The sequence below is a fragment of the Protopterus annectens genome, chromosome 11.part0 (assembly GCF_019279795.1).
Source record: "Protopterus annectens isolate FY-2018-M chromosome 11.part0, PAN1.0, whole genome shotgun sequence".
Taxonomy (NCBI): Eukaryota; Metazoa; Chordata; order Ceratodontiformes; family Protopteridae; genus Protopterus; species Protopterus annectens.
Window position 1 is genome coordinate 561070616 of NC_056745.1, and position 14542 is coordinate 561085157.

Sequence of the window (14542 nt, forward strand, 5' to 3'; positions counted from 1 at the left end):
TGGGGGGCTCACATGGCAGGCAAATGCATTCAAGGCAAATGGAGCCCAGAATAAATTACCCTGCATATCAGTCAAAAAGAAATGTTAGCTGTACAGAATGTTCTGACAGCTTTCAAATACCTTATCCTTCCAGGACAGCCCCTGATAGACAACACCACTGTTATGTTACATAAACAGGCAGGGGGGAACTCATTCCTACCCACGCTGCAGGTTAGCCATGGCCCTGTGGAACACAGCCTTGAGCAACCAAGTGCACGTGCAAGCTCAATTCCTGCCAGGCAAACAAAATTCACTGGCAGATGACTTAAGCAGAAATCTTTTGGACCCACATGAGTGGAAACTGGAACCCAACTCATTCAAACTTCTAATCCATAGGTGAGGGACATCAGAGGTGGGCCTGTTTGCCTCCCCCCAAAACCATCAATTGAGCAAATTTTGCACCGGAAATCCTCACAGCAAAGTGTGGAAAGTGGATGCCCTATCCTTTACATGGGAAAACTTCTCAATTTATGCCTTTCCCCCTCTGCCCCTCCTCTCACAAGTACTACTCAAGATCAAACAGGACAGACCAAGGACAGTCCTTATTGCCCCAGACTGGCCGTGCCAGCACTGGTACCCTCTCCTATGCAGTCTGACAGCAGTGCCACCCTGGCACCTACATCAGACCCCCTCCCTGCTGTCCCAGCAGCAGGGACAGATCTTGCATCCACATTTGCAAACCCTGAGCCTTGCAGCCTGGCTTATCCCCTGAATACATCACCAGCAATCCTCAGCAAACAGGTGCTGGATGTCATCCTTGAGACCAGAAGGCCTAGTACTAGGAAATCCTATTCAGAAAAGTGGAAAATATATTGTTCTTGGAGCCATTCTCAAGGGAACGACACAGCCATGCCCACCTTACCTCATATCCTAGATTACCTAGCAGAGCAGCTCCACAGAGGCCTATCCTTCTCATCAGTTAAGATTCATGCCTCTGCCATCTCAGCTCATTGCAATACTGAGCCTCCTCTCTTTTCTCACCCTCTCATCAAACAGTTCCTGAAAGGAGATAACAATTTAAGGCCCCCCGAGGAGAGCTCCCACCCCTGCCTGGGACATTAACTTTGTACTAGAGAAACTCACGCTCCCCCCACCCCTTGAGCCTGCTGCTGCAGCAGAGTTAAAATTCCTGTCTTGGAAAACAGCCTTACTGCTAGCCATCACTTCAGCAAGAAGAGTGTCTGAGTTACAGGCACTAATGGCTGTGGAACCCTTCATTATTTTCCATGCTGACAGGGTTTCCCTTAGGACTAACCCATCATTTATGCCCAAGGTGGTATCCATTGTGGCTTTACATCAATCCGTCCATTTAGCAACCTTTTTCCCTAATCCTCAGAATAAAGGGAAATGGATCCTGCACTCCTTGGATACACACAGACAGCTCAGGTTCTACCTTGACAGGACTAAACCTTTCAGAAAATCTGACCAGCTGCTAGTCAGCTTTGCTATAGGGCAGAGGGCAAGGCCATTTCAAAGCAAACCATTTCCAAATGGATAGGACACTGTATCCATTTCTGCTACAAACACCATGGAAAACCTACCCCACAGGGGATCAGAACTCATTCCACTAGGGCTACCTCAACCTCTACAGCTTTTCTCAGGGGAGTCCCTACCAGGGACATCCTGGAAGCTGCAACCTGGAGCTCTGTACACACATTCACCAAGCATTACCACTTACCTATCTTTTCTAAATCCAGAGCTGGATTTGCCACAGTAGTCTTACAAGGCCTGCTAGCCAGCCCTAATACTTCTTGACTGCCTCCACCCTTTCTCAGCTTTGGGAATCAACCCAGGTGTGATGACTGTAACAATGAAACACGAAGAACATAGCACAGTTGTGTACACTTGCCATAAATGTAGATGTTCGAGTGTGTTCACTGTTGCAGTCCTGGTTACCCTCCCTTCAGCCCCCTGATTTCTTCTATACTTTCTACCTATTCTCTTTTTGGTCATATCTCATGGCAGTGGTATTTACTTTTTACTGGAGGTGTTCCACATCATGTAATTGCTTCCTTTTTTGGGGGCTTCTGACATCTGGGGCAAGAAAAACTGATGTAATGGCGTCTGTTGCATGTTTTATACCCCTGACGGCCTGACATCATGGAAGAGGCGACAGCATCTGATGCAGAAATCCCAAGACTCTGGTATTCGGGCCGACTGAGGGCTACCTGCAGGCAGATAGCCCAAGTGTGATGACTGCAACAGCAAATACACTCGAACATCTACATTTGTGGTAAATGTACACAACTGTACTTTCTTCCAGGTTGTCTCAATCATCACCTTTGTAAACATAATTTTGTTCTAGGAAATAGTTAAAGTAAACTTGGTGAGAGGAAACTTGCATTGTGTTGATTTCTTTGACAAGCTTAGTGTGTTTTTTCCCTTGGTAAAACCAGACTGAAACCTGGTTATTCTTTTACATACAACAAACAGTAAGTCAGTGGTATTAGTTTATGCACTCTGAAACTGTTTTCTTTCATAGTTGTAGTTGGACATAATTGGCTATTAGTAACCACATTTTTGTTGTCAGATATCAGCACAAGAAAGCAGAAGAAAGAAGAAAGAGTACATGGACAGTCTGGAAAAAAGGTGAGTATTTATGTATTTATTTGCAGTTAGTGTCAAGACTACAGTGTATAAGGGTGCATACAGCTGTTCAGTTTGGGATGAGAAGAAGTAGTGGGTAGTCTATTAGAATGCTTTTCTTTTTCTTTGCCTGAAAATTTGAGAAACAATGAACACAGATAGTAGGCTTATTTTACACTATTACTTAACACCAAAATGTTACTGGTGTGGTGTGAGGTGAAAGCTGTTGCCTAAACCCTTGTACAAATGTAGAGTCTGTGGTAATCTGGTATTTAAATATTTCTCTACACTCCTTTAGTAAGTTAATATTTTAAACAAGCATGTTGTTGAATTCAGTATGTTTTTTCTCCACTACTTTTCTGCAGATGACCATCCTTTACAAGCCCTCAGTCTCATTATGACCCACGTGCTGAGCTAGAGAGGAGGAAGAGGATACTGCTGCTGCTGTTGTGTCTTAAAGCTGCCACAGAGTGTGCCCCAACCGCCGCCACCCTGCAGCAATCTTGTGAGCTCTGCAATGGCTTCCTTTGGGATGTGCATCTGCACTACCTAGCACGTGCTATCTCCTATTCCATGTAGTTTACTACTTGCCGTGCAGAGCTTGTCAGGCTCCTAATGCCGCTATTGCAGCAAGCCTAGACAGCATCTGCCACAAACTACCATTCTCCACTCCCAGTCACTCCAGTACCTATTCCAGTACTTGAACTGTAGAAATCAGTATTAATCAAGACTGTATAGATTTTAAATTATGCAGTGTCACAAGGTTTTTTTTTCAATGCACTTTTGCAAATGCTTTAAAAAGTTAGCATGTGAACTGTAAAATTCCTTTTCTTTGTACACTGTGCACCATAGGCTTTTGAAATGTGTTTTCTCTTACCACTTAGAAGCTAAACTGTGAGATTTATAAGCAATATTTGTTCACCATTCATATTTGATGGCCCAGTAAGTAAAATGTGCCTTAAATATGTTCAGACATTAGTAGCTTAAGAGAGATTTGTTGTAAGAATGTGAAGGTTGTTATACTCTAACTTATGTCTTTCTTGCATCACAAAGTTGCTTGTACTTGCACCATGTGTGTATTAAAGAACACCTTCATGTTCACAAAAACCTGAGTTTATACTGGAAAGGACAAATTAGTTTCACAAGATGAAAGGGAAAAGCAAGGCATTTTAATTATGTGAGAAAATTGATGGGGAAAAATGGTAGATGTAGCAGATTGTCAATAGTCTTGTACTGTCTCATCTTCATCTAATGGCTTTATTACTTTCATAAAACTGTAGGAGTACATATTTGCTCATCATGGGTGACCCTCTCAATGTTAAATGAGCTATGATAGTTGCATTAAAAGCAAAAAAATAGGTAAAAGATACTGGCTTTAATGGTCCTGGTAATATTCAAGGCACGTTTCTGCATGGCGTTAGGGTTATCTGATCAAGCCACTGCATTCTTTTAAGCAAACTCCTTTCAGTTAAGCATATTTCATACATTTGGTGGTAACCTATAGTTTATCCTATCTACAAATGTACTACTACATCAGCTCTTCAACTTTACTTGAATTCTCTGAAAGCTTATGGCAGGTAATAAGCTTTTCTTAAAAAGTAACTGGTCACTGTACACTGGTATATTAAGAAAAGTACAGATCTGTTAAATGAACATCATCCCTCGTTAATGTGGTACTACTTTTGAGGAAGTACAGCTGCTGTTGATAAAGGGCCAAGTATAGAGACAACATAATTAGACTTTGCTGCATTTGTGCATTTGAGAATGCACCCTCAAAGGTACTGTAGGTAATCTTGTTATCCAATTATTATTAATTATGCAGCCCACTGTTTAAACAGTTGGCTGAAAGGGAAATTGCAGCAGATGAGTGTAGCAGATTTCTTTTGCAAGTCTCCTGAAGGACCGAGTAGAATCCCATCAGGTTTTGCTGATGTCCTTCAAGGATGCATCTGCAGTCCTTACAAATGGGTTGTCCTGTCGTCAGGCAGCCCTTCGGTCGGACGGATTCCAAAGTCTGGGTCTGGCCTCGGCTGGTGTCGCACTTCACCCGACGTCATAGCTGCAGTTCTTCGGGTATAAAGGCATCAGCCTACGCCATTTTCCTCAGTCTTTCTTGCAGCGTGGCGCCTGAAGCAGAAGCTGTTCGCAAGTGCCGGTCGGTCAGAACCAGAGATTACTACTACCGAAGACTTCAAAAAAGCTACCGAAGACTTCAAAAAAGCTAAGTACCCCGTTGGGCACTCTTTCTTGCCTCAGCCCATGTCAGAAAAAGTGAATAACTGTTTAACTTGTGGGAAACAAATACCTCATAAAGATTTCCACTCTTACTGCTTACCTTGTCTAGGCCCAGACCACGACGTAGCAGCTTGTCTAGCCTGTGCTTCTTTCAACCGGCGGACGCTTAGACGCCGGTCGGAATTTGCTGAGGAGTTTTTCGGCTCCGATTTTGCTTACATTATGCCGTCGGATCCTCCGACTACGCAAATTTCTAAAAAGCGCAAGGAAAAGGACCGACACTCGCGGTCCGCGGTTTCGGCCGAAACCGCGGTTAAGCCAACTGCGAGTGTCTCGGTTTCGGCTGAAACCGAGTCCATGGTTCTTCCTTCGGCTGAAAGCGTTCCTCCTACCGAGGCCTTCCAGCATGGTGGAATCGGCTTCTGAAATACCACCCGCTCTTGCAGGTTCACAGGATTTATCTGATACTATCCCCTTGGATATTTCTACACCTGCACGTGGAGCCGCCACCTGCATCTATGTCGATTAAGGCCTTTGCCAGGGCTAAAGCAGCAAAATCTACCAAAACTGTGCCTGCTAAGACCCCCTCACACAGGCCTAGCTCTAGTTCACAAATGCTTAGTCTTGCAGAGGATCTCATTTCTTTGATCCGGGGATCCCAACCTCACCCAGACAGGGCCTCTCACCCACCTCCAGAGAAGAGGCCTAGAGCAGAGCCCCCTGAGCCAGTTTCTACAGATGACTCCTCTGATGAATCAGATAATTCTAACCCTCCAGAGGGCCCTTTTTCTCCTTATGAGGACTCTGATGCAGAAGAGTCCATTCCTTCTGCCTCTCCGCCTGAGGAATTTTCCTTTGGGGAAACCTTGCATGCTATGAGGGAACAATTTCAGTGGCAGGGCCAGGATTTTTCAGACTCTAGAAAAAGGCTTAGAACCTTTCTGCATTTACCACAGCATAGGCCTTTAGCCATCCCTCCAGTACTTACTGTTGTGGATGATGCATTTAATGATGCTTGTACTGCTCCTGATTCACTTCCTGCGGCCGCTGCTCATTGCAGGCTTCAGGGAATTCAAATCTACCCTTACCTGGATGACTGCCTGTTACAAGCGGACAACAAAAACAAACTAGCAGAACACTTGAAAAGGGTCATTTATCTACTGCAAGCCCTGGGATACACAGTCAATATAAAAAAGTCAAGGTTGATACCATCCCAAAGGATAACCTTTTTGGGTGCAGAGCTGGACACATCAAAACAAATGGCATTCCTAACAGTAGAAAAACAGGAACAACTCCCTCTCTACTTCTTGGCATTAACAAAACAGAACCAGCTAACAGCAAGAAAAGTCCTGCAAGCCTTGGGTTTCATGGCATCCTGCATAATATTGGTTCCACATGCCAGACTACATATGAGAAAGTTACAGTGGTACCTAAGGAATTTATAGTCTCAGCACAAGCACAGCATAGAAACCCAAATTCCAATAATCCCATGCCTGAAGCAAGAATTCAAATGGTGGGCTCAGGCCTGTCAATCAAACAAAGGATTGCCCTTCCACAGCACTCAACCAAGCCAGACCATCACAACAGATGCCTCAGACCTCGGTTGGGGGGCGCACATGCTGGACAAGTGCATGCAAGGCTTATGGACTCAAGACCAGCTGCACCTATACATAAATCAAAAGGAAATGCTGGCAGTACAACTGGCAATACAGACATTCAGACCATTTCTTCGACAAGGTCAACTGTTGATAAGGACAGGCAACACCACAGTTATGTGGTACATCAACAAACAGGGAGGCACACATTCGTACCCTCTATGCCGGATGGCAATGGACCTCTGGAATGTGGCCCTGAGCTTCAACATTCAGTTACAAGCAATTTTCGTGCCAGGAAAAGAAAACATACTAGCAGACATACTAAGCAGAACTACCACGGATGCCCACGAATGGATGCTGCATCCGGACATATTCAAAACCATTACAAGAAAGTGGGGACTACCAGAAATAGACTTATTTGCATCCCCACGCAATCACCAACTGAAGAAATTCTGCACAAGGACGTACCACCCACCTGCTTGGAAAGTGGACTCCCTATCTTTCAGTTGGAAAAACCTGACAACATATGCATTCCCACCACTTCCTTTGATGCACAAGGTGCTATTGAAGATCAAAGAAGACCGTCCAAGGATCATCCTGATAGCTCCAGACTGGCCAAGGCAACATTGGTACCCATTACTGAGGAGCATGTCTCGGGAAAAAATATGGCCTCTACCCCTGGTTCCCTTACTGTTAACACAGAACAACTACAGCACCCTACATCCAAACCTGAAAACACTGCAGCTGACTGCCTGGAACATTGCATAAAGACCAAATAACCCAAGTTTATCCCAAAGGGTTAAAGACATTATCTTGGAGGCTCGCAGACCCTCAACAAAAAAAAAATTATTCAGCAAAATGGAAAAGATATCACATTTGGAGTACTGCAAAAGGAGAAAATGTGTCACTGGTAAACATAGCCAACATCCTGGAATACTTGGCAGAGCTCTTCCACAACGGCCTGTCCTATTCTTCCATTAAGATTCATGCATCAGCTATTTCAGCAGAATACAACTTGGATCCTCCAGTCTTCTCACATCCTCTGCTCAGGCAGTTTCTGAGAGGAATTAAAAATGTAAAACCACCTAGGAAGCCACCATTGCCAGCATGGGACTTGAACTTTGTGCTAGAAAAGTTGACACTCCCTCCTTCGAACCAGCAGCAACAGCAGAATTACAATACTTATCATGGAAAACTGCTTTCCTGCTTGCAATCACTTCAGCAAGAAGGGTATCTGAGCTACAGGCATTAATGGCAGTACAGCCCTTCCTGATCTTCCATCAAGATAGAGTGTCCATGAGAACAAATCCTACTTTTATGCCAAAGGTGGTCTCCAGGGTATCTTTAAACCAAGCTATCCACCTACCTACATTCTTCCCCAACCCACAGAACAGGGGAGAAAGACTGTTGCATACATTGGATGTACATAGACAATTACGTTACTACCTGGACAGGACCAAGGGCAATAGAAAAACTGACCAGCTACTGGTAGCATATGCAACAGGAATGGAAGGAAAAGCAATTTCAAAACAGACAATCTCTAAGTGGATAGGAAATTGCATTAGATTTTGTTACTCCTACCATGGGAAGAAAACTCCAGAAAACATCAGGCCTCACTCTACAAGGGCTACAGCCACTACCACAGCTTTTCTACGAGGAGTGGCTACCAAAGACATTTTAGAGGCTGCTACTTGGAGCTCCGTGCATACATTTGCCAAGCATTATAATTTACCTTTATACTCCAGATCCCGAGCAGGTTTTGCCACTGCCGTTTTGCAAGGGATCTTAACTACACCATAATCTTTTTTCTCCTCCTACCCCAGTTTGGCTATGGTATTCTACCCATTTGTAAGGACTGCAGATGCATCCTTGAAGGACATAGTACAGTTTTGTACCTACCATAAATGTAGATGTCCGATAGGCATGCATCTGCAGTCAGGATTACCCACCCTCCTTCCCTCTGTGGTACTCCTAGGGTATTTGCCCATCTTGTAGCTAGCTGGGGAATCTATTATGGTGTATTTGTTTGTATATATGTACATACATGCTTATTTTTTGTTTGCTCTCTACTATTTGGAACCATTTGCATTTATCCAAATTTAGCCTTCCTAGAGGGCACCTGGCATCTGGGGCAAGAAACACTGAGGAAAATGGCGTCGGCTGATGCCTTTATACCCGAAGAACTGCAGCTATGACGTCGGGTGAAGTGCGACACCAGCCGAGGCCGGACCCAGACTTTGGAATCCGGCCGACCGAAGGGCTGCCTGACGACAGGACAACCCATTTGTAAGGACTGCAGATGCATGCCTATCGGACATCTACATTTATGGTAGGTACAAAACTGTACTTTATCACTAATAGAAATGTACATAAAGAACTATAGTTATCAAACATGAATATAACTTCAAAATAATAAAAATCGTGCCTATAAATAATGTAAAACTACTGCAGGATGGGTGAACAAAATAAACACCTAAGAAATAAGGGCATTACCATTATTTGCTGTTGAATACAGCATTGTCATGTTTGGAAAATATATGCATTTCAAATACAGAATTAAAATGATGTTTCTAAAAGTGGACAGTGAAACAAAAGATTCAAGAATCTTCATGGACAGTTAGATAAGTTTTGATTTACGTTTTTCAGTAAGAGTCAACATCTGTCTCTCTATTTATTTGTTTATGTGCTTGCTTGTTTGTTTAAGTATTTACTTTTATTTACTGGTAAGGTCCAACTGGGTAAAAGTAACCCCATTTTCAGTGGAGGCTCAGAATGAAATGCCCTAAGAGACAAAAATGTACAAGCAGTTGCAAAATGCTAATATATAAATTTGTAAAGTGAAAATTAGACTATATATATATATATATATATATATATGTATGTATATGTGTGTATATATTTATTTTATTATTTTATTTTACATTTGTTAACCGGGAAAGTCCGACTGGATACATATCCATTTTCAGCCGAGGCCCAGGGAGAAAAGCTCCAAACAGATAAACATTTAAAATGCAGTATACAGTAATATTTAGCAATTAAACAAAAATCAAAAGAAAAATTCCACATAGGTTACATATTTAAGATAATGGTCTGAGTAAGGTGATATTTACAGAGATATTAAGCAATTTTAACAAGAATAAAACGACAACTACAAATAGGTTCCATAATGAAAAAAGGTTCAAAGTAAGGTTATATTTAGATCAGAGAAAGTTAGCAACAACGTGGGAGGTGGAGGGAAACTATAAAGGGAGAAAAAAATAAAACATATAAGAGAAATGAGGGTATAAGAAGAGGAAACAGGTAAAGGAAGATCATTTATAAAGAAAGAGAGGAAGAATTATATATATATATATATATATATATATATATATATATATATATATATATATATATATACATATATATTTATATATAAATCATGTTCAGAGAATAACAGTAGTAGTGGACATTTATGTCAAGAGATACTATTTTACTCTTTAGTTTATATGATACTAAAGCATAAATCCAGAAGCTTGCTGGAAGACATTACCTTTTGTTAAAGGAGAACCACAGACTCAAAAAACATGTTTATTTCACCATGGTTTGGTGTTTCCTACATTTTAACACCACTCTGCTATTATTTACAGGTTTTTAAATATTTTTATATGTAATTTCTGAGTCTGACCACATGGGATGTCCTTCAAGGATGCATCTGCAGTCATCGCATATGGGTTGTCCTGCCTCAGGCAGCCCTTCTTTCGGCCGGATTCCAAAGTCTGGGTCCGGCGTTGGCTGATGTCGCACATTCCCCGACGTCAGAGCGCCTGGGGTATAAAAGCATCAGCCGACGCCATCTTCCTCAGTCTTTCTTAACGCTTGGTGCCCGAAGCAGAAGCAGTTCGCAAGTGCCGGTCGGCCAGCTCCTGTAATTCAGCTAACCGAAGACTTCAAAAGCTAAGTACCCCGTTGGGGACTCTTTCTTGCCTCAGACGATGTCAGATAAAGTTAATAATTGTTTAACTTGTGGGAAACAAATACCTCATAAGGATTTCCACTCTTACTGCCTCCCCTGCTTAGGCCCAGACCACGACGTCTCGGCCTGTTCAGCCTGTGCTTTCTTCAACCGACGTACTCTTAGACGTCGGTCGGAGTTCGCAGAGGAGTTTTTTGGGGCTAGTTTTTCATATAAAATGCCATCGGAAACCCCGACTTCACATTTACCTAAGAAACGGAAAGACAAGGACCGACACACGCGGGCCGCGGTTTCGGCTGAAACCACGGCTAGGCCTACCGCGAGTGTCTCGGTCTCGCCTGATACCGAGTCCTTGGTACTTCCGAACCCTGAAACCATTCAACCGACAGCCTCGGCCCCGGAGGCCCCGGCCGAGTCGGTTATTGAATTCCCTTCAGAAACTGGTGTCTTGGAAGCTTCCGACACCATTCCACTAGACAAAACTACACCAGCACGTGGTGCAGCCAGGCCTCCTGCATCCATGTCCATAAAGGCTTTTACCAGGGCTAAAGCTGCTAAACACACAAAAGCTATGCCTCCCAGGGTTATTCCTGAGGGACCCACTTCTAGTTCTCAGATCCTAACTTTGGCAGAGGACCTTATCTCTTTAATCAGGGGCTTTCAGCCCCATCCGGACAGGGGCTCTCAACCACCTCTAGACAAAAGGCCCAGGGTTGACCCCCCTGATCCCCACTCCTCAGAGGAGGTCTCTGATGGCTCTGATCACTCGGACTACCAGGAGGAGGCTTTTTCGGCCTACGAGGATTCGGATGCAGAGGAGTCTATCCCCTCAGCCTCCCCTCCTGAAGAGCTATCCTTCGGGGAGACCCTTCACTCTATGAGAGAACATTTCAAATGGCAGGGCCAGGAATATTCTGATTCCAGGAAAAGATTAAGAACCTTTCTACATTTACCTCAGCATAGACCTTTGGCTATTCCTCCTGTTTTAAATGTCATTGATGATGTGTACTCTTAGTCTAGTATAACCCCTGACACTCTGCCTCCGGCTCCTGTTAAACCCGATAGGTATTACAGAGTCCCGGACTCGCATAATTTTCTGTACAAGGCCCACTCTGCTGATCCTGAAACTATTTCCCAGGGCCCTAAAGGGTTTGCAGCTGCTACTACTAAGAACCCACTCCCCTCTGCAATGGAGTCCAGGGCTTTAGAGAGATGGGGTAAAAAAGTATATACTTCTGCCACTCTTTCTATGAAGGCTTTAAATTGTCAATTTCATATGATACAATACCAAGAGTATTTGTTAGAAGAAATGCGTAAGAAACTGTCTTCTTCTGAACCCCTTGATCGCAAATCCCTTCAGGATCTGGTACATAACTCCCAGCAGGTTAGCAACCATTTCTTGCAGTGTGGTTATGATGCATTGGAAGCTTCATGTAGGTCAGCAATGACAGGTGTAGTCATACGTAGGCATGCTTGGCTGAAGGAACAATCTCTGCCAGACCATGTTAAAGCTAAGCTTCTGGATGCTCCACTGGAAAAGCAAAAATTATTTGGTTCCACTGCTCAGGAGGTCCTAAAGAAATTTGAGGAAAAGGCAAAATCTGTACAAACAGTTAAGGATTTTCTTCAAGTCCAACCACCAAGATTCAGCAGAAATTGGCCTAGCAAGAATTGGTCCTTTCCGGACACAGAAAGATTTCAGAGAGGCCGGAACAGGCATGCCAGAGGTAGAGGGCAAGCTAGGGGCTCCTACAGAGGCCGTCAATGGCAGCCACCAAACCAGACAGGTAGTGCAGGACCTACAACTGCTGCACAAGGACAGACTCAATGACTTTGCTTTGACTCTGCCAACCAGGGCTCAATTAGAAGCACCTTTAGGCGGAAAGCTTTCTTTATTTTCAAAAAACTGGCACAGCATTACAAGAGACAAATGGACACTGCAAATAATAGACAACGGATACAGATTCCATTGTCACACATTGCCAAAAAGAAAAGGCATGCCAGATCTGCCACCAAATCAAAGGGCAGAGGCTTTGAAACAAATCTCAAACTTAAAACAAATGAAAGCTATAGAAAAAGTTCCTCTTTCAGAACAAGGCCAAGGATTTTATTCCAGACTATTCCTTGTTCCAAGAAAAGAAAATCAATGGAGACCTATTTTCTTCTTGTCCGCACTGAATACTTATCTCATTGTGCCAAAATTCAAAATGCTGACTCTACAGCAACTCCTTCCCATGCTGGGCAAGGGGTCTTGGCTGGTGACTCTAGACCTCAAGGAGGCATACCTGCATGTCCCTATCAGACAAAGTTGCAGAAGACACCTCAGATTTCTTGCAGGGTCAGAGCATTATCAATTCTCAGCATTGCCCTTTGGCTTATCTACTGCGCCCAGAGTATTCACGAAATGCCTGGCATCAGTAATTGCCCACTGCAGACTTCAGGGGATTCAAATATACCCATATCTGGACGACTACCTTATACAAGCGGACAGCCAACAAACTTTGGTAAAGGACTTAAATTATGCCATCAATCTTCTGCAGGCCTTGGGATATACAGTCAACATGCACAAATCAAGACTTGTTCCATCCCAAAGAATAACCTTTCTGGGTGCGGATGTAGACACAACCACCCAAATGGCCTATCTCACAGAAGAAAAACAAAGACAACTACCGGATTACTTCAAGAATCTGACAAGACAAACTCAGCTGACTGCAAGGAAAATCCTGCAGGCCCTGGGTTACATGGCATCCTGCATTCTTTTGATCCCACAAGCAAGGCTGCATATGAGAAAACTACAGTGGTACCTAAGGAGTTTATGGACTCAGCACAGTCACAGCTTAGAAACTTTGATCCCACTCATTCCATGCCTTCAAAAGGAATTTCTGTGGTGGGCTCAGGCCAGCCAGTCCAACAGGGGGTTACCCTTCACAAAGCCAAAAGCCACCCAAACTATTACAACGGACGCTTCAGACCTAGGTTGGGGAGCACACATGGACGGCCAAGGTATTCAAGGACAGTGGTCACAAAAGGAGCTACGCATGCACATAAATCAAAAAGAAATGCTAGCAGTGATACATGCAATCGAGGCCTTCAAACTCTTTCTGCATCAAGGCCACCTACTAATAAGGACAGACAACACCACAGTTATGTGGTACATAAACAAGCAAGGAGGCACCCATTCCTACCCTCTTTGCAGACTGGCAATGAATCTATGGGATCTTTCCTTGAAACTCAATATACAGCTGCAAGCCCAGTTTGTGCCAGGGAAAGACAATATACTGGCGGACAGCTTAAGCAGAAATATCATGGATGCGCATGAATGGATGCTGCACCCAGACATTTTTCTACAGATAACACAATCATGGGGGAGGCCGGACATAGATCCATTTGCCTCCCCTCACAATCATCAACTGAAGACATTCTGCTCAAGGACATACCACCCACAAGCGTGGAAAGTGGACGCTCTCTCTTTCAGTTGGAGAAATCTAACAGTGTATGCATTTCCACCTCTTCCATTAATGACCAAAGTGTTACTGAAGATCAGGACGGAGCAGCCAAAAGTGATTCTGATAGCTCCGGACTGGCCAAGACAGCACTGGTACCCACTGCTAAAGAGCATGTCATGTACGAAACCATGGCCTCTTCCTCTATGGCCACTATTACTGACACAGCACAATTACAAAACTCTGCATTCCAACCTGAAAACCTTGCAACTAACAGCCTGGAAAATACCTTAACTCCTCCTCAGGATAAGCTATCCCAGAGAATGAAGGATATCATCATGGAAGCTCGCCGCCCTTCCACAAGAAAGGCATATTCAGCAAAATGGAAAAGATTTCTCATTTGGAACACCACAAAGGGCCTAGATGCGACAGTAATGAGCATGGCACATATCCTGGAATATTTGGCAGAAATGTTCCACAATGGTCTGTCTTATTCTTCCATAAAAATTCATGCTTCAGCAATTTCAGCAGAGTACAATACTGATCCACCTGTCTTCTCTCATCCTCTACTAAGACAGTTTCTAAGAGGAATCAAAAACATCAAACCTCCAAGGAAACCAGCTCTACCTGCTTGGGACCTTAACTTCGTGTTGGAAAAACTAACGCTGCCTCCATTTGAACCAGCAGCATCT

General features: G+C 43.7%; 1 protein-coding gene across 1 annotated transcript in view; it reads left to right on the forward strand.

Moving 5' to 3' along the window:
• Window positions 1-14542, forward strand: part of CREB3L2 (cAMP responsive element binding protein 3 like 2) — a 2450910-nt gene that overhangs the window by 1107674 nt on the left and 1328694 nt on the right. The window contains exon 6 of the mRNA XM_044087227.1: window positions 2570-2628. Coding sequence (XP_043943162.1) covers window positions 2570-2628 — 59 coding nt within the window. The remainder of the gene's footprint in view (window positions 1-2569; window positions 2629-14542) is intronic.